Here is a 17,555-nt window from a genome sequence, read left to right on the forward strand (position 1 = left end):
TTAGATGGAGAAAAATCAGGGTCCAGACTAACATTCTGTAAGGAAAATTAAATCTTGACACTTAGTCTAAGCTGAACTAAAAGTCATCTCACTGCATTTTGGGAGCTGAGTGTTCCGTGCTTCTTTTGGGATTATCTTATTTCTAAGCAACTTTCCCTGCTACCCAATTGCCTAACCCTTGAAATATTACCTGAGACCTCTCCTTCTGGGCAGTACCTATAATTCAGACATTTCCTGAGCACCTGAACTCCCTGCTGCCCAATATCACATTCCCCTTGAGCAGATTTGGCAACCCTGACTTCATATACAAATCATTTCAGGAGCTTTTAAAAAATACTGATCTCTGCTGTCCACCCCTCCCCACCAAGGCTCTAACTTAATTGATCTAGTGGAGGACTCAGGCATCGGTAGTTCTTAATTACTCCCAAGGTGATGCTGTTGTGCAGCCAGAGTTAATGACTACAGCCTTTGAACCTAACTAGATAATGTACATCTATACCTTTAACCAATTCATGGTGAGATACTAATATGTGAGCAACGATTTTCATTTAACCTGGAAGCTTCCAGAGAGTTAGTGGCCTACTCTAACTGAAAATCTAATGCTGCATATTATAGCACCTCTACAAGTCAGTGGAGGGCAGTATTATGAGTAGACAGTTCTTTCAGCCTAGTAAATTATACCAGCCTGACTTTCTCTAGGATGGGTTTGGTTTTTATTCCAGGTGATTGATTGAAAATGAGACAGTAATAGATAATGACAGCCCTCACATTGTGACAGTACATTTAAATACTTAAGAATCAGGAAAATTAATATTCATGACTTCCCGCAAAACTAAAGTGCCTCAGTGGGACCAGTTTAAAGTGTATGTATTTGGATATAAGGGACTTTTCCTTCTGTGACCAAGCTTCCTTGCCACCTGCCCCCAACCTTTATGTCTGACTTTTGTACTTTTTTATGGTTTGAAGTTTTATACAGGCAGTGTGGCATAATATAATGGTGAAGTATAGGCTTTGGAGCCAGACTACCTGAGTTCCAGTCTTGGCTCTATTACTTAATAGTTCTTCAGTCATAGGCATATTGCTTAACCATTTGCCTGTCTTTAATACCCACTTAATGGCATTGTTCTGAGTCAGTGGATTTAAAGCTCTTACAACAGTACTGGCCACGTAGAACTTGCTCAGTATCTGTTATCACTTACCTGATTGTTTAGTATAAACCACTTCAAATCCTTTTGGGAAGTATATGAGGATATATGTAAATATATCTGAGTACACATAATTTTTATCCCAATGGTTTACTGATAGTTTAAGACCCTAGATAGAAAATGGAAGGGATAGGAAATTGTGTTCATGAAAATACAATAAACCTGTTCATAACAGGCAGTGGAAATAGAACTGTATGTACTACAGAGCTGGACTCTTCGAGAAAGGACATGCAATCAGAATTAAAGATTGTCAGATAAATGATTACTCTGGTGGCATGAGCTACGCATGCTCAGCTCAATTATTTCCTCCTTTAATGTATTAAAGGATTATGGGTACAGAGCATTGTCAGGAATTCAGAGAAGTACATTTGAGTTTTCTCCTCAAATGTAACCATGCAAATACATGATCAAAATTAAAAATTCACCTTGCACCGCTCGAAGGAAGAAGACACTGTGTGCCAAAGAGGCTTGAGATGGTTTCAGGAAGAAGCAAGATTTCAGTGAAATTTGGAAGTGAAGACAGAATTGAAAAGGAGACCACATCATGTTTATACATACAGTTGTTTATTAAGTATTTCTTGAGTGAGTAGTACAGCAGGAGGCGTGTTCATGGAACAATGAGTACACCAGACTGCCTGGAGCAAAGGATTTATAGTAGGTGGTTAAGACTTAATGTGTTCCATGGACAAATAATTTAGGATTATTTGTACCATCTACTCCTAGTTTTTCAGGTTCACATATGAAAGAGAAATTTCTTATGCTGTTTGATACAGACTTTCCCCAACTTATTGACCGCAGAGTTTTTTCTTAAGAAATAGTAATATTGTATTCTTATTGTCATCACTGATACACTAGTGTTCAAAGGAGTACAATTTGGTAAATATTGCTTTATAATTCTGAATAGCTTTCATAGTAAGAAATTTAAGTGTTTCATAGTAAGTGTTTCTGGGCACAGTAGTTCATACCTGTAGTCTCAGCAACTCAAGATGCTGGGGTGGGAGGATCACTTGAGGCCAGGAGTTACTAGCCTGGACAACATAGCAAGAACTCATCTCTAAATAAATAAAAAATTAAAAAATTAGGCAGGTGTGGTGGCATGCACCTTCAGTCCCACTACTTGGAAGGCTAAAGTGGGAGGATCACTTGAGCCCAGGAGTTGGAGGCTGCAGTGGGCTGCGATCAAGCTGCCTGGGTGACAGAATAAGAACCCATCTCTAAAAAGAAAAGAAAAGAAATTATGTGTATATGAACTAGGTAACACCAGTAGCTTGAGGTATGATCAAGCTGCCTGGGTGACGGAGTGACCCCATCTCTAAAAAAAAAAAAGAAAGAAAAGAAAAGAAATTACGTGTGTATGATCATGGAAAGATGCCTAGAAGGACATTTATGGAAAATATTAATCAGAGTAGCAGGATTTCAGGTGATTTTCACTTTTTCTCCATTATTTGAACAAAATTACAATAAACGGTGACTGTCCTGGTAGGCATCTTGCCATGTACATATGCACAAAAAGACACGTTTTCTACTCTATATAAATAGGATTATCCTTAATATACTGTAACATTGCTTTTTTTCCACTCAACAATGTCATGAATCTCCTTTCTGATCAGTTGTTATGATATACATTATAATTTTCAGTGGTTGCCACATTATATGTATGTACCATTATGCAACCAGTGCTTATGGATGAATATTTATATAATCCCCAATTTTTTATTTTAATAAAGAACTATTCTTTGAACATCCTTGCATGGTTTTTCAAACTTAACTGTATGACCAAGCACCACAGTCACAGTATCACAGTTTCTTCATCTGTAAAATGACAATGCTATAGAGCATACTTAGAAAGATAATTCTGAAGGTTAAATGATATGTAATACAGAGCATTTCCAACTGCCTGGCACATATTAAGTACTCAATAAATATTAGCTATATCACCATTATTATCACTGTTATTCTACTACTACTTCTACTATTACATCTTCTTAGGATAATTTCCTAGAAGTGAGCTTGCTGGGTCAAAGGTTATGTACATTTCATATTTTTGATACATTATTGCTAAACTATTGCCCCAAAAAGTTACTTCAGTTTCTGTCTTCAGGAGTACTCATTTTCCCATCCACTTCTTCCTTGCTCAGTAGAAGAGGTTTCCCTCTTCCTGCAAGGGTTTATCCTCTCAGTTCCTTCCTCCTCAAGGATCACACTCTGCCCACTTCTCATTTTTATCTTCTGCCTACTCATCTGCTGGTTCTTTCCAGGAGATTCATTTATCCCTTCTCCAGACACGTTTGGAGGTCTTTGCATCTCCCATGCACTTGCATGTACTTGGCCCTGGGGATTACAGCAGTGAATACGACAGGCAAGGTCTCTGACCATTCATTGTGAGAAGACAGATGGTTAATCAGTAAACAAACTGGATAATGTCAGATCATGACTGGTACTGTGATGGACATAAAACATAATGTTTTGCTTTAGAGTGAGAGAAAAGTAGTGGTTATCCTAGCTAGGTAGTCAGGAAAGGCCTCTCTGGGAAAGTGATATTTGACTGTGGGGCGTGAGTGATGAGAATGAGTGATAAATGCAGAGTGAACAGCAATTCCAAATGTCCTAAGGTATGAAGCAGCTTGGTGAGTTTGAGCAGCTGAAGGAAGGTCAGTAAGCAAAGAAAGCAGGCAGTGACATCAAAAAGGTAGGTAAGGGTCAGATTGTGTAGGAGCCTTGGGTGCCAGAGTAAGGGGGTTAGAATGTATTTGAAATACAGCGCAAGCAACTGAGGAGTTGGCAAAGAATTTACATTTCTCTTCTGTGTGGAAACGGAAAACAGAGTGGGAGGGGCGACAAGAATGGAAACAAGACCTGTCTACCAGATTGTTGCTGTGGTCCAGGCAAACTGAATGAAGTAGACAAATATGTGATACAATTTAGAGACAGAATTGTCTAGCTTTGCTGATGGATTAGACTAGGGAAAGCTACCTAAGCTTCTTAGATTTTTGCTGGGCATGAGGCAGATTCCCCTTAACTCTTGGTCCTTTAGCTTCCACTCTGTTTCTTTTCCTGTACAGCTGAACTTCTTGAAATAATAGTCTACACTTGACACCTCTGCTTCCTCACTTTCCAGCCCCACTCTACCCTGGCAGATGAGCATCTGCTCCTGCCTTCAGCTAGGATTGCTGTCCCTGGGTTCACCGATGACTTTTCATAATCCTGATCACCTATTAGTCCTTATAGCATTTGTTATTTTATTTTACATATATATAATTTATATAAATGATATATGTTTATATATAAATATATAATATATATTTTTTTACATATATATGTAAAAAATAATTTTATTTTAAAGACAGGGTCTATCTCTGTTGCCCAGACTAGAGTGCGGTGGTGTAATCTCAGCTCACTGCAACCTCTGCCCCCTGGGCTCAAGCAGTCCTCCCATCCCAGCCTCCCAAGTACCTGGGACTACCGGCACACGCCACCACACCTGGCTGATTTTTGTATTTTTTTGGTAGAGACATGTTTTGCCATGTTGCCCAGGCTGGTCTCAAACTCCTGGGCTCAAGTGATCCTCCTGCCTCAGCCTCCCAAAATGTTGGGATTTCAGTTGTGAGCCACCGTGCCGGCCCTATAGCATTTGACACTGTTGAAACTGTTTCCTTCTTGAAACTGTACTTCTTTGGCTTCCTTGACATCACTGTTGTCCAGATTTTCTCTGAGGATGTCTATTTCATGGGTCTTCTCCTCTGTCACTTTTTAAATGTGAAATCTCTGCTCCTTGTCCCATTTTCTCTTCTCAACCTGTACTGCCACACCACGTGATCCCATCCACCATTACGGCTTTAGCTACCATTTACTGTATCTTTACCTCAGGCCTGGTCTTTTCCATTACTCCAGGCTGTGTAACCAGCTGTCTGGTGGAATCCGCACTTACGTGTTCCTTAGGTACATCAGCACGTTCCAAGCTGAACTCCTTACTCCCCTCCTCTCTCCACCTCCCACCCGCTATGACTCACCCACACCCACTGAGCTGCTTTCAGAGCTGCCTCCTCTCCACTTCCTCCCGTCTTTGCTGCTTTTTCTGCTTCCAGCACCCTCCCCTTGCTGCAGCTGCTTGCCGTCGCTTTGCCTGGCTCATTCCTGCTTGTCTTTTAACTCATAACACAGGTATCTTCCTCTGGGAAATTCTCCCCTCTCTCCCATGCCCAGGTTTGGGACCCACCTCATGTTCCCAAGCCCCTCGTGCTTGCCTTGATTATAGCATTTTCACACCCTTTACTCGACTCTCTCTCCCAAAGAGATGTTCAGTGATCTCTTAGCAACTTACAGGGCTGTGTCACGGGACACAGGCATGTATTTTCATCGCTTTTTCCACATCAGTGCTACATAGACTTTGATAATTGAGTACGTGCATTCTCCTCAAAAAGCTGACATTTCAAGATCTGCCCTTCTTTTTCTGATTTTTCCTTCACCATTTCTTTGTTCGTGTCCTACCTGTTAACTTTCTTCTGTCGGGCTACTGCTTTTAATACATGCAGTCTTTAGGATTCTGTCATTCGCCTTTTCCTTTATACAATCATTTATTAGACTGTGACTACAAATTACTTTGAGGCTTGCCTTTTAAGTGGAGTAAAAATAGATAATTAAAGCAGATTTGTACTAGGGATTTCATAATTACTATAATGAATATACATTATAGAAGATACTACCTAATTATCAAAAATCCTTGTATTTAAATGGATAAAATTAAATTTCAAATTAAAAACATGAACTATTTTAAATGAAGTGGGATTGTTTGTTGTCTAGAAAGGAGAAAGATAGCAATTACCATTTTTTTTTTTTTGTCACAGAGTACTTCATGTTGGCGGAACCATTGTATTGTTGCTTAGTGAAGATCACCACAGGCGCCTTACAGATTGTAAAGAGAGCAGCACCCCTTTCAATTCCAAGGACAGTCACACAGATGAACCTGGAATTAAAAAGTGCTTGAATCCTGAAGAAAAAACTGGTGCGTTCAAGACAGTGTCAACTTCATTCGAAGCCAGTAACCACAAGTTCTTAGACAGAATGTCACCATTTGGCTCCTTGGTACCGGTGGAATGCTACAAAGTTAGCCTTGGAAAGACAGATGCGTTCATATGTCAATATAAGAAGTCGCACTCTTCTGGACTGTAGCAGGCTTGCTGCCATCAGCCGGGTTCAGGCCCCTGTAAGTTAGCTGTACAGCAGAAGTTTGCTGTCTCTAGGATTCATATAGCACCCACAGAGCTCCAAGTAACCAAATTCCCCCAAAGACAGGAGGTGTGGCTGATGGGTACACATGCTTGGTAAGAGTTTCTGCTTTATATTCTAAAGTGCTTAATGTTTTTGACAAAAAAATTACCGAATATTTTTTAGACTTAAGTTTTATCTTCTGTCAGAATGTGAAAAGTTCTGCCCAGTTTCTGAGCAAAAACTTCAATTTCAAAATAAAAGTTTTCAGGGGTTCACCTAAGTGTATCACAATCAACACCAGACTGGGGATATTTTAACTATCAGATTTTCAGAAATGTAAAAACCTTTATAGGTAACTTCTTTTGATATTAAACTTGATTTTTGAGCCTGTAATTTTCTTCTCCATTGGAATGAAAATAATTTGTATTTACAATACATTTTATATGTTTATTATGTAAACCAACAGTGAGAATAATAACTGAATTAAGGCAGTATCCTTCAAAACATGATGGAAAATGAAATTTGCTTTTTTTCTAAAAGCATTCTTACATTGTCACCTCGCCCTTATTTATAGAAAGTCAGTTTGTTTCTTATGTTCACTACCTGAGAAAAAGAAACAGTAAGTTGAGAATATATGCTGTGGTTTAATTTTTTTCAGTAGTCTGATACAATTGTTCAACTTATTGGCAGCTTTAGTGGTATTTGAACAACTTTCCTATGTTTGGGAAATTTTCCACCCTGTGAATCACCTCTCCAAAGCAGAAGTCATAAAATCTGTTTTCCAGCCAGGGTGTGGAAACCTGGACCCCTGGTATCAGGTGCACCCATGTGCAAGCTATGATATTTGTGCCCCGTGGCAACACAAAGCGGTCTTCACCAGAACATTCCTCTCCTGAGGTTTCAGTGCTGCTCTTGGCTATGTAGCCACCGCTAAGCTTCTCTCTCTGGCCTTCCTAGGAAATTCTAAGAGCCACCTGCTAATCTTGAATACATTTCATTTTTACTAAAGCTAAGTAAATGTGGTTGTGTCGTTAACAGCTGGGACTCTGATAATGGAGATTGATACTCTGAGGGATTTCAAGCAAGAGGCCCCCAATAATGTGAATTCGTTATTCGTTATCTGGCCTGCTTGGGTTAAAGGCGGTGAGAATACAGCTAGTGTTATAGAAAGTGTATGGCATGTGATGGTGAAACAGTTCATAATGCCTGTGCTTACCTGATGCTCTGGGAAACACCAAAAACCTGAGGAATACGAGCACTATGAGGCGGGCTATCTGCTTTTGGTAGAACTTGACAACTCAAAGAAAAAGCAAGATTCCTGTAGTCCTTATTGCTTGGGTTAAAGCAGGGGTCTCAGCCAGGGGCAGTTTTTGGTCCTCAGAAGACATATGGCAACGTCTGCAGACATTTTTGATTACCACAACTTGAAGGAGAAGAGAGATAACTCCTGGCATCCAGTGGATACAGCAGATAGAGGATGAGAGATTAGGTTAACAAGGTAATGGGTGGCAGGTAGAGGTGGTATATTAGATGAGATGGGGCCTTGAAGACTATTTTAAGGGCTTTAGCTTTTACTCAAAACTACTGAAAGAGTTTTGAATAGGTGATGTCACCTAACATGTTTACAGGATACTGTAGCTGCTCTATTGCAAATTGATTGTAGGAAGAGAAGGGTGAAAGTAAAGAGATCAATTGGGAGTTTTTTGCAATGATTCAGGCAAAAGAAAATGGTAGCTTGCCCCAGGATGGTAACAGTCGTGTTGGTAGGAGGCACATGGATTCTGGATGTATTTTGAAAGTAGAGCCAGAAGGATCTGCTGATGTGTTAGATGTGAGGTATGATAAATGGAGAGGAGACAAGAATGACTGAAGACTTTTAGCCAAGAACTTGGAACAGTAGAGTTTCATCAACTAAGAGAGGAAAGGCTGCAGAGGGTGCAGGTTTGGTGAGAAATATCAGAAGTTCTGTTTTGGACTTGCTAGTCTAGACAGTCTAATTTAGACTAGTCTAGACAGTCTAAACTAGCAGATCTTGTTTAGACTTGCTTGCTAGACAGTTTTAGACTTGCTAATTTTGAAATATGCATTAAACAAAGTGGAGATGTTGATTAGGCAATTGAATATGTGAGTCTGCAGTTTAAGAAAAAGGTCTGCTCTGGAGATACATTATGGGAATTTTTAGTATTTAGGTGGCATGAAACTGGATGGGATCACCAAAGGATTGGGAATAGGAGAAAAAGACCAGGGCTGAGCCCTGAATTCCTCCCATACTGAGAGGTTGGCAGGAGAAGAGGAATCTCCAAAGAAAACTGAGATGGAACAACCAGTGAAATAGAAAGAAAACCTAGTGTGGTTGCCTGGAAGACATGAATAAAGGGTATAGAGGAGGAGTATTTAATCTTATAAATGCTGCTAACTGCCAAGTAAGATAACTGAAAATTGGCCATTGGCTTTAGCAGTGAGGGAGTCATTCATGACCTTGACCATGGGGCTTTTGGTGGAATGGAAGGGGGGGCAAAACCAGACTGCAGTGAGCTTAAGAGAAAACAGGAAAAGAGCTGGAGATAGTGAGCATAGACAGTTCTTACAACTAGTTTTGCAGAACAGGTGAGCAAAGAAATAGGAGTAGTAGATTGGTAAGGAATGTGGAAGCAAGAGAAAGATTTGTTGGGAGAAGCAGCAGCTTTTTTTTTATGTTAAAGAGAATTCCAGGAAAGATGAAAAGATGATGAAATAGGAAAAAAGAGGTAAGTGCTAGAGTGATGGCCTTGAATAAGGGGATAAAATGCAGTCCACAACTGGAGGAATTAGCTTTAGACAGGAACATGATAATTTGTTCACGATTATGGGTAGGAAGACAGCATACAGACATTTCAGCTATAGTATGATAAATATGCTCCTAAAAATTTTTTCATTCTCAAATTTATGCACTAAAAATAACAATTTATGAAAAAAAAACATAAATTGTGGTTGGGGCAAACCGTTGCAAACATCCAATTTTGCAACCTGAACACTAACAGAAACACCAATCTTAATATTGGCACAGTCAAGACATTATATTCCTAACAAATATGTAAGTAAATAAGGACTTCACCTTTCCAAGAAAAGGGCAATGTCACCTTGATAGACTAGGCATAAAGAAGGGTAAGGAGATGCTGAGTTACACAACAGGCACTGTCTGCCTGGCCAAGGCAGAACCTGCGGCCAAGATGAACCAGAAAAAGCCTGTGATGTTGGACGTCATATAAAGAGCCTTATTCCGCACCTTGTTCGTTCATCTCATTCCATTGGCATCCTTCGCATTCAGCTGCTCCTATCTGGTGACACAAAGCATTAATATGCTAAAGAGAAAAAAAATCACGTTATGAACCAACCCGGTTTCCACAGGAGAGTGACGTCATCTCCTTACTTAGCAATATTCGATTTAATGCCCATTACAGAAACACGTGTTGTAAGAGAACAGATTATACGTGGGAGCAGCTGCTGGAAGGTGGGCGGATGTGGTGGTGGTAGACTGTGGAAGTTCTCTTTCAACTACTTCAACTTTCTCAGTGAAAAACCATCCGGTAACTTACCCAGTGTCTGAGTCTATAGCTGGAATAGCTACCCTCAGCAGTTGCAGAATGCCCATAATGGCTTTCTGATCCATGGAGTAAGGGTATAGATTTTTGGAAGGGCTGATGTCACACTCCTTAGGTTCCCCTTCTTACCAAAATAGACAAAGGCAATACCATGTATTTGTAGGAGCTGCAGATGTTAGTGCCAACACTAAGAAAGGCACAGATGTTGATGGAACTCTCTGGCATCTGAAGGCAGCCTACATGAGCTTTGGATTTTCTGCTCTGACTCATTTACTATTAATTGAGGCCTGGGCAAGAGATGGCTCTCCAGTTGGACCAGCCCTACTGTAAGCAGCTCCCTAATGCCCTTAGAGACCCAGGAGACCTGATGGTGCCCAGAGCAACTGGGGCAGACATGGAGGCTGTGTGGAGCCTGTAGCAAATCCCAGTAGAGGAAGCACAGCTGCAGCCTCTTAGCTTTTGGAGCAAAGCCAAGTTCTCTTATGCAAGTAATTATTTTCCTTTTGGAAATAACTCTTGACTTGCTATTCGGGCTTACTTCTGAGGGCTTGACCATGGGACACTACGTGACCATGTGACCTAAGCTGCCCATCTTGAAGTAATGACACACCAAGCCAAAAGTCGCATGGACCCAACCCAGCAGCACATCCTCATCAGATGGGAGTGGTATATATCAGCATTGAGTTCCACATGGCTGACGGCACTCATGAGCTGCAGGGGCAGTCAGTGCTTTTTCCTCTCAATGTGCTTCCTGCCACGCTCACCCCTCCCTCATAGCCATGGTCTCATGAGGAATCTCCAGTGAGCAGTTCACCAAGGAGAAAAAAAGTCAAATATGGCTTACAGATGACTGCAAGTTTTGCTGGCACCTGTGAGAATTTAGTTGCAGCCCCACTCAGGGTAAAAGACAGTGGGGAAAGGAGATCCTCCCAGGGAGCAGAACTTGGAGTGGTCCACATTATACACTTTTCCTGGAAGGAGAGATGGCCTGAGAGGCAGATCCTCACCATGTCATCCTCATGAGTGTCAGTTTAGATGGATGGTCAGGAACATGAAATAAGGTCTTGGGAAGAGGAATGTGGATGGACATCTTATACTAGACCCCAATATAGGTGAATATTTGTGTCCTATTGGAATGGTCTCAAGAGGCCATACTGTGTAGGAGGTTCTAAATATGTGTAGTTGGAAGATTGCCTGCCTAGTGCCCTACCCTTTCCCCAGCCATCCTGGTGCTTACTCAGTGGCCCCATAGACAATGGTTGCAGAGACAGACAGAAACAATGCACTGGCCCAACAACAACTTCTTGCCAAGATGTGGCTACTGCCACTGCTGGTTAATTTCCAGCAGCAGTGACCAATCCTGAGACTTAATATAAGACTACTGCTGTGGTTCGAGTTTGTCCTCCTCGAAGCTCACGTTGGAATTTGATCCCCAACATGATGGTTTGGGGAGGTTGGACCTAGTAGAGGTATTTGGGTCATGTCGTAGATTCCCTCCTGAACGGATCAATGCCCTCCTGAGGGAGCTAGTTCATTCTCACTCTCCCAGGACTAGATTAGTTACCAGAAACTGGCTGTTGTAAAAGCAAGTTTTGCTTCCTAGACATTCTCTTGCTCTCTTTGTACCTACCCACTCACTTTTCTGCTTCTCTGCCATATTTTGAGCCAGCACATGGCCCTCACCAGAAACTGACCAGATGTGGCACTATGCTTTTGAACTTCTCAGCCTGCAGAATCATGGGCTCAATAAAAAACTTTTCTTTATCAACTACCCAGTCTCAAGTATTCTATTATATAGCAACACTAAATGGACTAAAACAACTACAAACAGGAGGAAATTATACTGAAGACCCTCCCCTTGTCAAGAGGGCAATAATTGTCCTCACTGGAATAACTATTTACTCTGTATTTGGATTCTTTATGCCAACAACACCTTCCATGAACCTAACAAATTGCCTTGTTCACCATCATTCATTTCCATGTAACGGTGCTTCTCACTAAAGAGCTTATTTTACAGGGATGACAGTGAGACAAGAGACTGAGGCTCATGGGATTTCTTGTCTCACCATGTATTCCATAACCTGAAGCACAAGGCCTTATGGCATGACGGAATGGCTTACTGAACACGCAGTTATTGTGCCAGCAGGAAGATAACTCCTTGAGAAGATGAGATGCCTCCATACAGGATACTCTGTGTGCTATGAACCAACAGCCAATAGATGGTGCTATTTCTCCCGTAGTCAGAATAAAGAGCCCAAGAGCTGGAAGTGAGAGTGGTACCTGTTACTATATCACTCCTAATTACCCTATTAAAATGTTTGCATCTTATCACTAGAGTGTCTGGGCTCCCTGGCTTAAAGGTCTCAATGCCTCTTGTTCCAGGTGGGAACCTTCAGTGCTGTCTCCTATTGCATAAAAAGTCAAGACATATTCCATACCATCCACTAGTCTCTCCATCTCATGGAAAGATCAGTTACATTAGAACAAACGACCACACCACCACCACCACTACTGCCACCAGCCTGTGGGTCTCCTTTCTTACAGGGCAACCATGAAAAAGGAGCTTTCACTAGGGCAATGCATAAGCTTCTTGGTGCCAGGCAGTCTGGATTTGGTCTGTCAGCTCTTTACAGGAATTGTCTAGAAAGCCAGCTGCCCTGCACATGGGAAACTTGAAGGACCTAGTGATCTTGGGGACACATGATATGTTACATTCTCCCTGCCAAGGAGAGGCAAGGGGAAAACCACCAGTTGTATGGGAATCTGAGCTTGAATGTAGTCAGCCCCTTTTTCTGAGAAAAGAGGTGCCCCCAAATTCCCAGCTGCTCATTGTCCATTTAATCCACTCTGAACACTCAGGGTCATTCGTGGAAACCCTCCTCCTTTCAAGAGGATTTCTTCTGTCAGCAAACACAACAAGAAGCCATTGAATTAAGAGGTAAGACTGCCACCCAATTATTTTGGGTTCTTGATTCCACTGGACAGAAACACACAAACAGGTTGAACTATGTGGGCTGGAGTGTTTGTTCCTAGTAATCAGAGAGAAGTATGTCTAGAACCCAGTGTTAACCTAGGTTCTTACCAAGACCCGAGGTGAGACGAAGGCTTTTTTGGAGATAATTTATTTTGGGAGCTGGGGACTTGAAGGAGTAAAAGAGAAATAGGGAAAAAGGTAATCCAAGGATGCACTGTTGAGCTGATCACCACTGTGAGAAGCTGGAATCTGATCCTGTAGGGCCCCTCTGAAGAGCTGTGTAGGATGCAACCCAGAATTGTCTGCTTAAGGAGCAAAAGAGGAGAATATCCACCAGCTCCTGTCTCCCATTGGTCAAGAGTAGGATGACTTTCAACTCCCTCCCAATTTAAGACTTCTATCGCACAGTTTAAACCCTAACTTACAGAATGTCAGATGGAACTAGAGGAGGAATGGAAGCCACCCAGAAATCATGTTCTTGACGTGGATGTGTTACCCTTGTCAGAAGGCGAGAGGATGAGCAGGTTTTTGTGTCAAGTATAATTGCGTATTTTACATGCGAATATTGGTTGTTTGGAGGAAGTTTAAGTATCAAATTAAGAACAGATACTGATGTTGGGCATCCAAAGGGTGCATCAAAGTGGTAAATTATCGTATTTTCCAATGTTTGAGTCCCACCTCTCCAAGGCAGAAACCAGAACACCAGCTTTTCCAACCTATATTATAGGTAGAATGGGGGCCAGACACTGACATATGATAATTGGATTCAGATGTGAGCTATACGGAGGAACCAGGCACCATGGAATCCACTTTCTAGGGGAGAGGCAGCATAAGCATCTGGCCTCGGGGCTAGCTGGGGTAGAGGACAGCATTCAGGGTTCAATATCCATGGTGCAAGCTATGGTGTGGATCCCCGGCAGGGGTGGCAGTGGATCTTTGAAACTACCATCTTGTATGGTTTGGATGGTGTTTCTGGTTATGTAGGCCCCTAGATTAATTTTCTGGCCCTGTTGAGCTTTCTAGTTTTTTTTAATGAATTCCTTTTCTGCTGAACAACCTAGAGTTATTTTGTTGATTGCAGCTGGGGGCGCTGTGCCACACACCAAGGTTACTGAAGCTCTCTCCTGCCCTGCAGGCTCTGCACATCTCATTCTCAGTGGAGTCCCTCCACATGTTTTGCATTTTTTCTTTTACCATATTTTCTAGTTGTCTATTTTATCAGTATTTGGCACCCCTCTCCAAAATCATTTTTAATGTTTTGGCCTCCCAAAGATTTTGAATAATACGGTCTTTGTCATCATCTGCCTAAGCCTTACATACATGTTTAGGAGAAAAGAAAAAACGTGTAGGGGTGGACTCTGTGACCAAAATGCAACAAACGATGGGTTAAAAAAAATTCATTTCTTCACTTGAAGTGAGTGACAGTGATGTAGATCATAAGAGGTAGCAGTACTAATGATCTCGGTGTACTTTGCAGAATTAAATCATGATTTTAGTTTCTGCTAAAATATCTTTAATATTAAATGCATACAACTATAAAGCTTTTTGAAAATTTATGAAAATTTGAGGATGTCAAATAAATAGAGTACTATTTTATAGCATTTTTTCCTCCTCCAGAATAGGGTACAGGGTGTGGCCCAGATAAGAACAATTAATATTATTTGAACTAAATTGAACTAGCTCCTGGTAGCAGAGAATAAATGCCTGTAGATTTGAGAACAGTGAATCAAAGGGACACTCGGAAACCATTCAAGAGGCAGACAGCTGTCCAGGGAGACACCAACTTCCTATGTAACCTAGAAAGCTAAGTCTCAGAGAAATGCAGATCAAAATCACAATGAGATACCATCTCACGCCAGTTAGAATGGCAATCATTAAAAAGTCAGGAAACAACAGATTCTGGAGAGGATGTGGAGAAACAGGAATGATTTTACACTGTTGGTGGGGGTGTAAATTGGTTCAACCATTGTGGAAGACAGTGTGGCGATTCCTTGAGGATCTAGAACTAGAGTTACCATTTGACCCAGCAATCCCATTATTGAGTATATACCCAAAGGATTATAAATCATGCTACTATAAAGACACGTGCACACATATGTTTATTGTGGCCCTATTCACAATAGCAAAGACTTGGAACCAACCCAAATGTCCATCAATGATAGACTGGATTAAGAAAATGTGGCACATATACACCATGGAATACTATGCAGCCATAAAAAAGGATGAGCTCATGTCCTTTGCAGGGACATGGATGAAGCTGGAAACCATCATTCTCAGCAAACTGTCACAAGGACAGAAAACCAAACACCTCATGTTCTCACTCAGAGGTGGGAAATGAACAGTTAGATCACTTGGACACAGGGCAGGGAACATCACACACCAGGGCCTGTCGAGGAGTGGGGGGCTGGGGGAGGCATAGCATTAAGAGAATTACCTAATGTAAATGATGAGTTGATGGGTGCAGCAAACCAACATGGCACATGTATACCTATGTAACAAACCTGCACATTGTGCACATGTACCCTAGAACTTAAAGTATAATTTAAAAATAAAAAAGCTAAGTCTCAGGGATTCAAAATAAACTGAGGTTTGAGAAGAAATGCTCACTTAGATATTAAGTAAATGTGTCTGTTCAGAGAGCTATGCAAGAAAGCCCTTGGACTAAAATTAGGTGAGATGCAAAGTCTTAGAGAAATCTTGCTAATTAAGAAATCCAGGTGAGTTTTTTTAGTGCATGCTCATATTTTGCCATAGTGTTGGTAGCCTTTTCAAATCTTTTATTTATTCATTTATTCATTTGCTTCTTTATTTACTTAGCTACCAGGCAGTTAGTGAGTACTTGCTACATGTCAGGTTCTGGGAATGCTCCTTGGTAAACTGGCCCTGCCTGAATGGCTGCTATGTCAGCTCTCTGAAAGGGATGTGAGCAGGGGCGAGAGGATACCAGCCAGAAGTCCGGGCTTATGAGATAGAGGAATATCCTTGACCTTTGGAAATGGAGGGATGAAACCACTCTCTGGAAAACCTCGGCAGAGAGAAAAATGAGCTGAGTCCAGGAAAACATGTGAGAGAAAAGTTACGGATTGTTGGAAATTTAAAGAAACAACTCAAAATGTGCATGAAGAGCTCAGCTTTTTATCTTAGTTAAATTCCATGAATTTATTATGTTCAAGAGAGTCAGGAGATTTGAAGTGTAATTTTGCCATCTGAATGCCACAATCGTTTAATATTGTCAGTTTTCATTAAGTTTCTTCAGTGAGTAACTGCCTGCTCAAGATGAAACAAATGATTACTCCAGGGCCCTTCCTTACCACCCCCAACCCTTACACATTATTTCTAACATTTTTTGGTCACCCTGCTAGCTGCCTTTTTGTGACTCTTGCCCTTGGTGTCCTACACTATGTGAGATTGACTTCACCTTGGAAGAGTGGGCACATTAACAATATATTTTTCCAGAGAGACCTAAACGCCCAGTACTGGCCTCTGGGTATTAACATGGAAACCAAGGACAATTCGTTCACTGGGCCAAAGGTTTTTTGCCTGTTTTTCTCTAAGTCAGATTATATCACTGTTATGTTTGAAATCCTCCAGTGACTTTCCATTTTACTCAGAATGAAACCCGAAGTCTTGGGTTTTATTGGAAAGGTGTTCAAAGGGTGCTGGATAGCCTGGTTTCCCTCTTACTTCATCTCAACACTCTCGCTTTCATTCTACCTTTTGCTGACCCTGCCACATGCAAAGCTTATTCCCATCCCAGGCCTCTGTACCTGCTATCTACTCTTCCTGGACATTCCTCAAGACACCTGCATTGCTCAGGCTCTCTGTGCAAATGTTTTCTTATCAGAGAGGCCAACGCTGGCTTCCCTAAACTGGCCATTCCCTCACCTTTAGCACTGTGTTCTTCTAGCCACCTCATTTTTCGTTCATAGCACATATCACCACCACCTACTGCACAAGCAGTGTTTTATTACTGTCTGTCTCTCTCAGACAGACACAAAGGAAAAAACAAATTATCTTTCCCTGAAGGGAAGATGTTTTTCTTTTTTCCTTTGTCACCTTACAGTGGCAGCTTCTTGAAGGCAGCAGCTTTGATTTATTCACTATGTATTCCCTGCATTTAAATCAGTCTCTGGCACATACTAGGTGCTCTATAGAGATGTGACAAATGAAAGAACACGTGAATGAGCAAGTGAACACAACTGGTCATTCATCTGACCACATGTGTCTTTGTTCCACAGTATTGAGATGTCCCTATTTTTGCTGAGGCCCCAGAACCATTTTGCCACTGTGGACCTGCCCCTAAAGAGACACAAAGAGTTTGAGTCGATAATCATAAGTTAAGCCTGAGAACAACAAAAGAAAAGTAACCTTGAGAAATAGAGGCTGTGAGGCAGCAAGTCGGCTTCATAGACCAGGGATCACCGTCTTGGTGATGCGTCATTAATTTATTCCCTCATTCCTTCAGCACACATTTACTGGCATTTCCTCCACACCCACTGACATCCCAGACAAGTGACTTTTCATGGTCATCTGCCAACCAAGTGAACAGAGCCAGAAAGGTTGAGAATGCTGAACCAAGTTTCCCCC

The 17,555-nt window shown here is 41.4% G+C and overlaps 1 protein-coding gene across 5 annotated transcripts in view; it reads left to right on the forward strand.

Moving 5' to 3' along the window:
• The window catches only part of THUMPD2 (THUMP domain containing 2), a 50,825-nt gene extending 38,503 nt beyond the window's left edge, over positions 1 to 12,322 (forward strand). For 4 of the 5 annotated variants that reach the window (XM_055241294.2, XM_063618126.1, XM_055241295.2 and 1 more), the window contains one exon: positions 6,050 to 7,046. In XM_055241294.2, the coding sequence (XP_055097269.1) occupies positions 6,050 to 6,374 (325 nt within the window). In that variant the 3' untranslated portion in view covers positions 6,375 to 7,046. Of the gene's footprint in view, positions 1 to 6,049; positions 7,047 to 12,011 lie in introns of those variants that run through there. The other variant, XR_008650704.2, reaches the window with a different exon arrangement.
• The last annotated feature ends 5,233 nt before the right edge of the window (positions 12,323 to 17,555 follow it).

Source organism: Symphalangus syndactylus, chromosome 14 (assembly GCF_028878055.3).
Source record: "Symphalangus syndactylus isolate Jambi chromosome 14, NHGRI_mSymSyn1-v2.1_pri, whole genome shotgun sequence".
Classification (NCBI taxonomy): Eukaryota; Metazoa; Chordata; class Mammalia; order Primates; family Hylobatidae; genus Symphalangus; species Symphalangus syndactylus.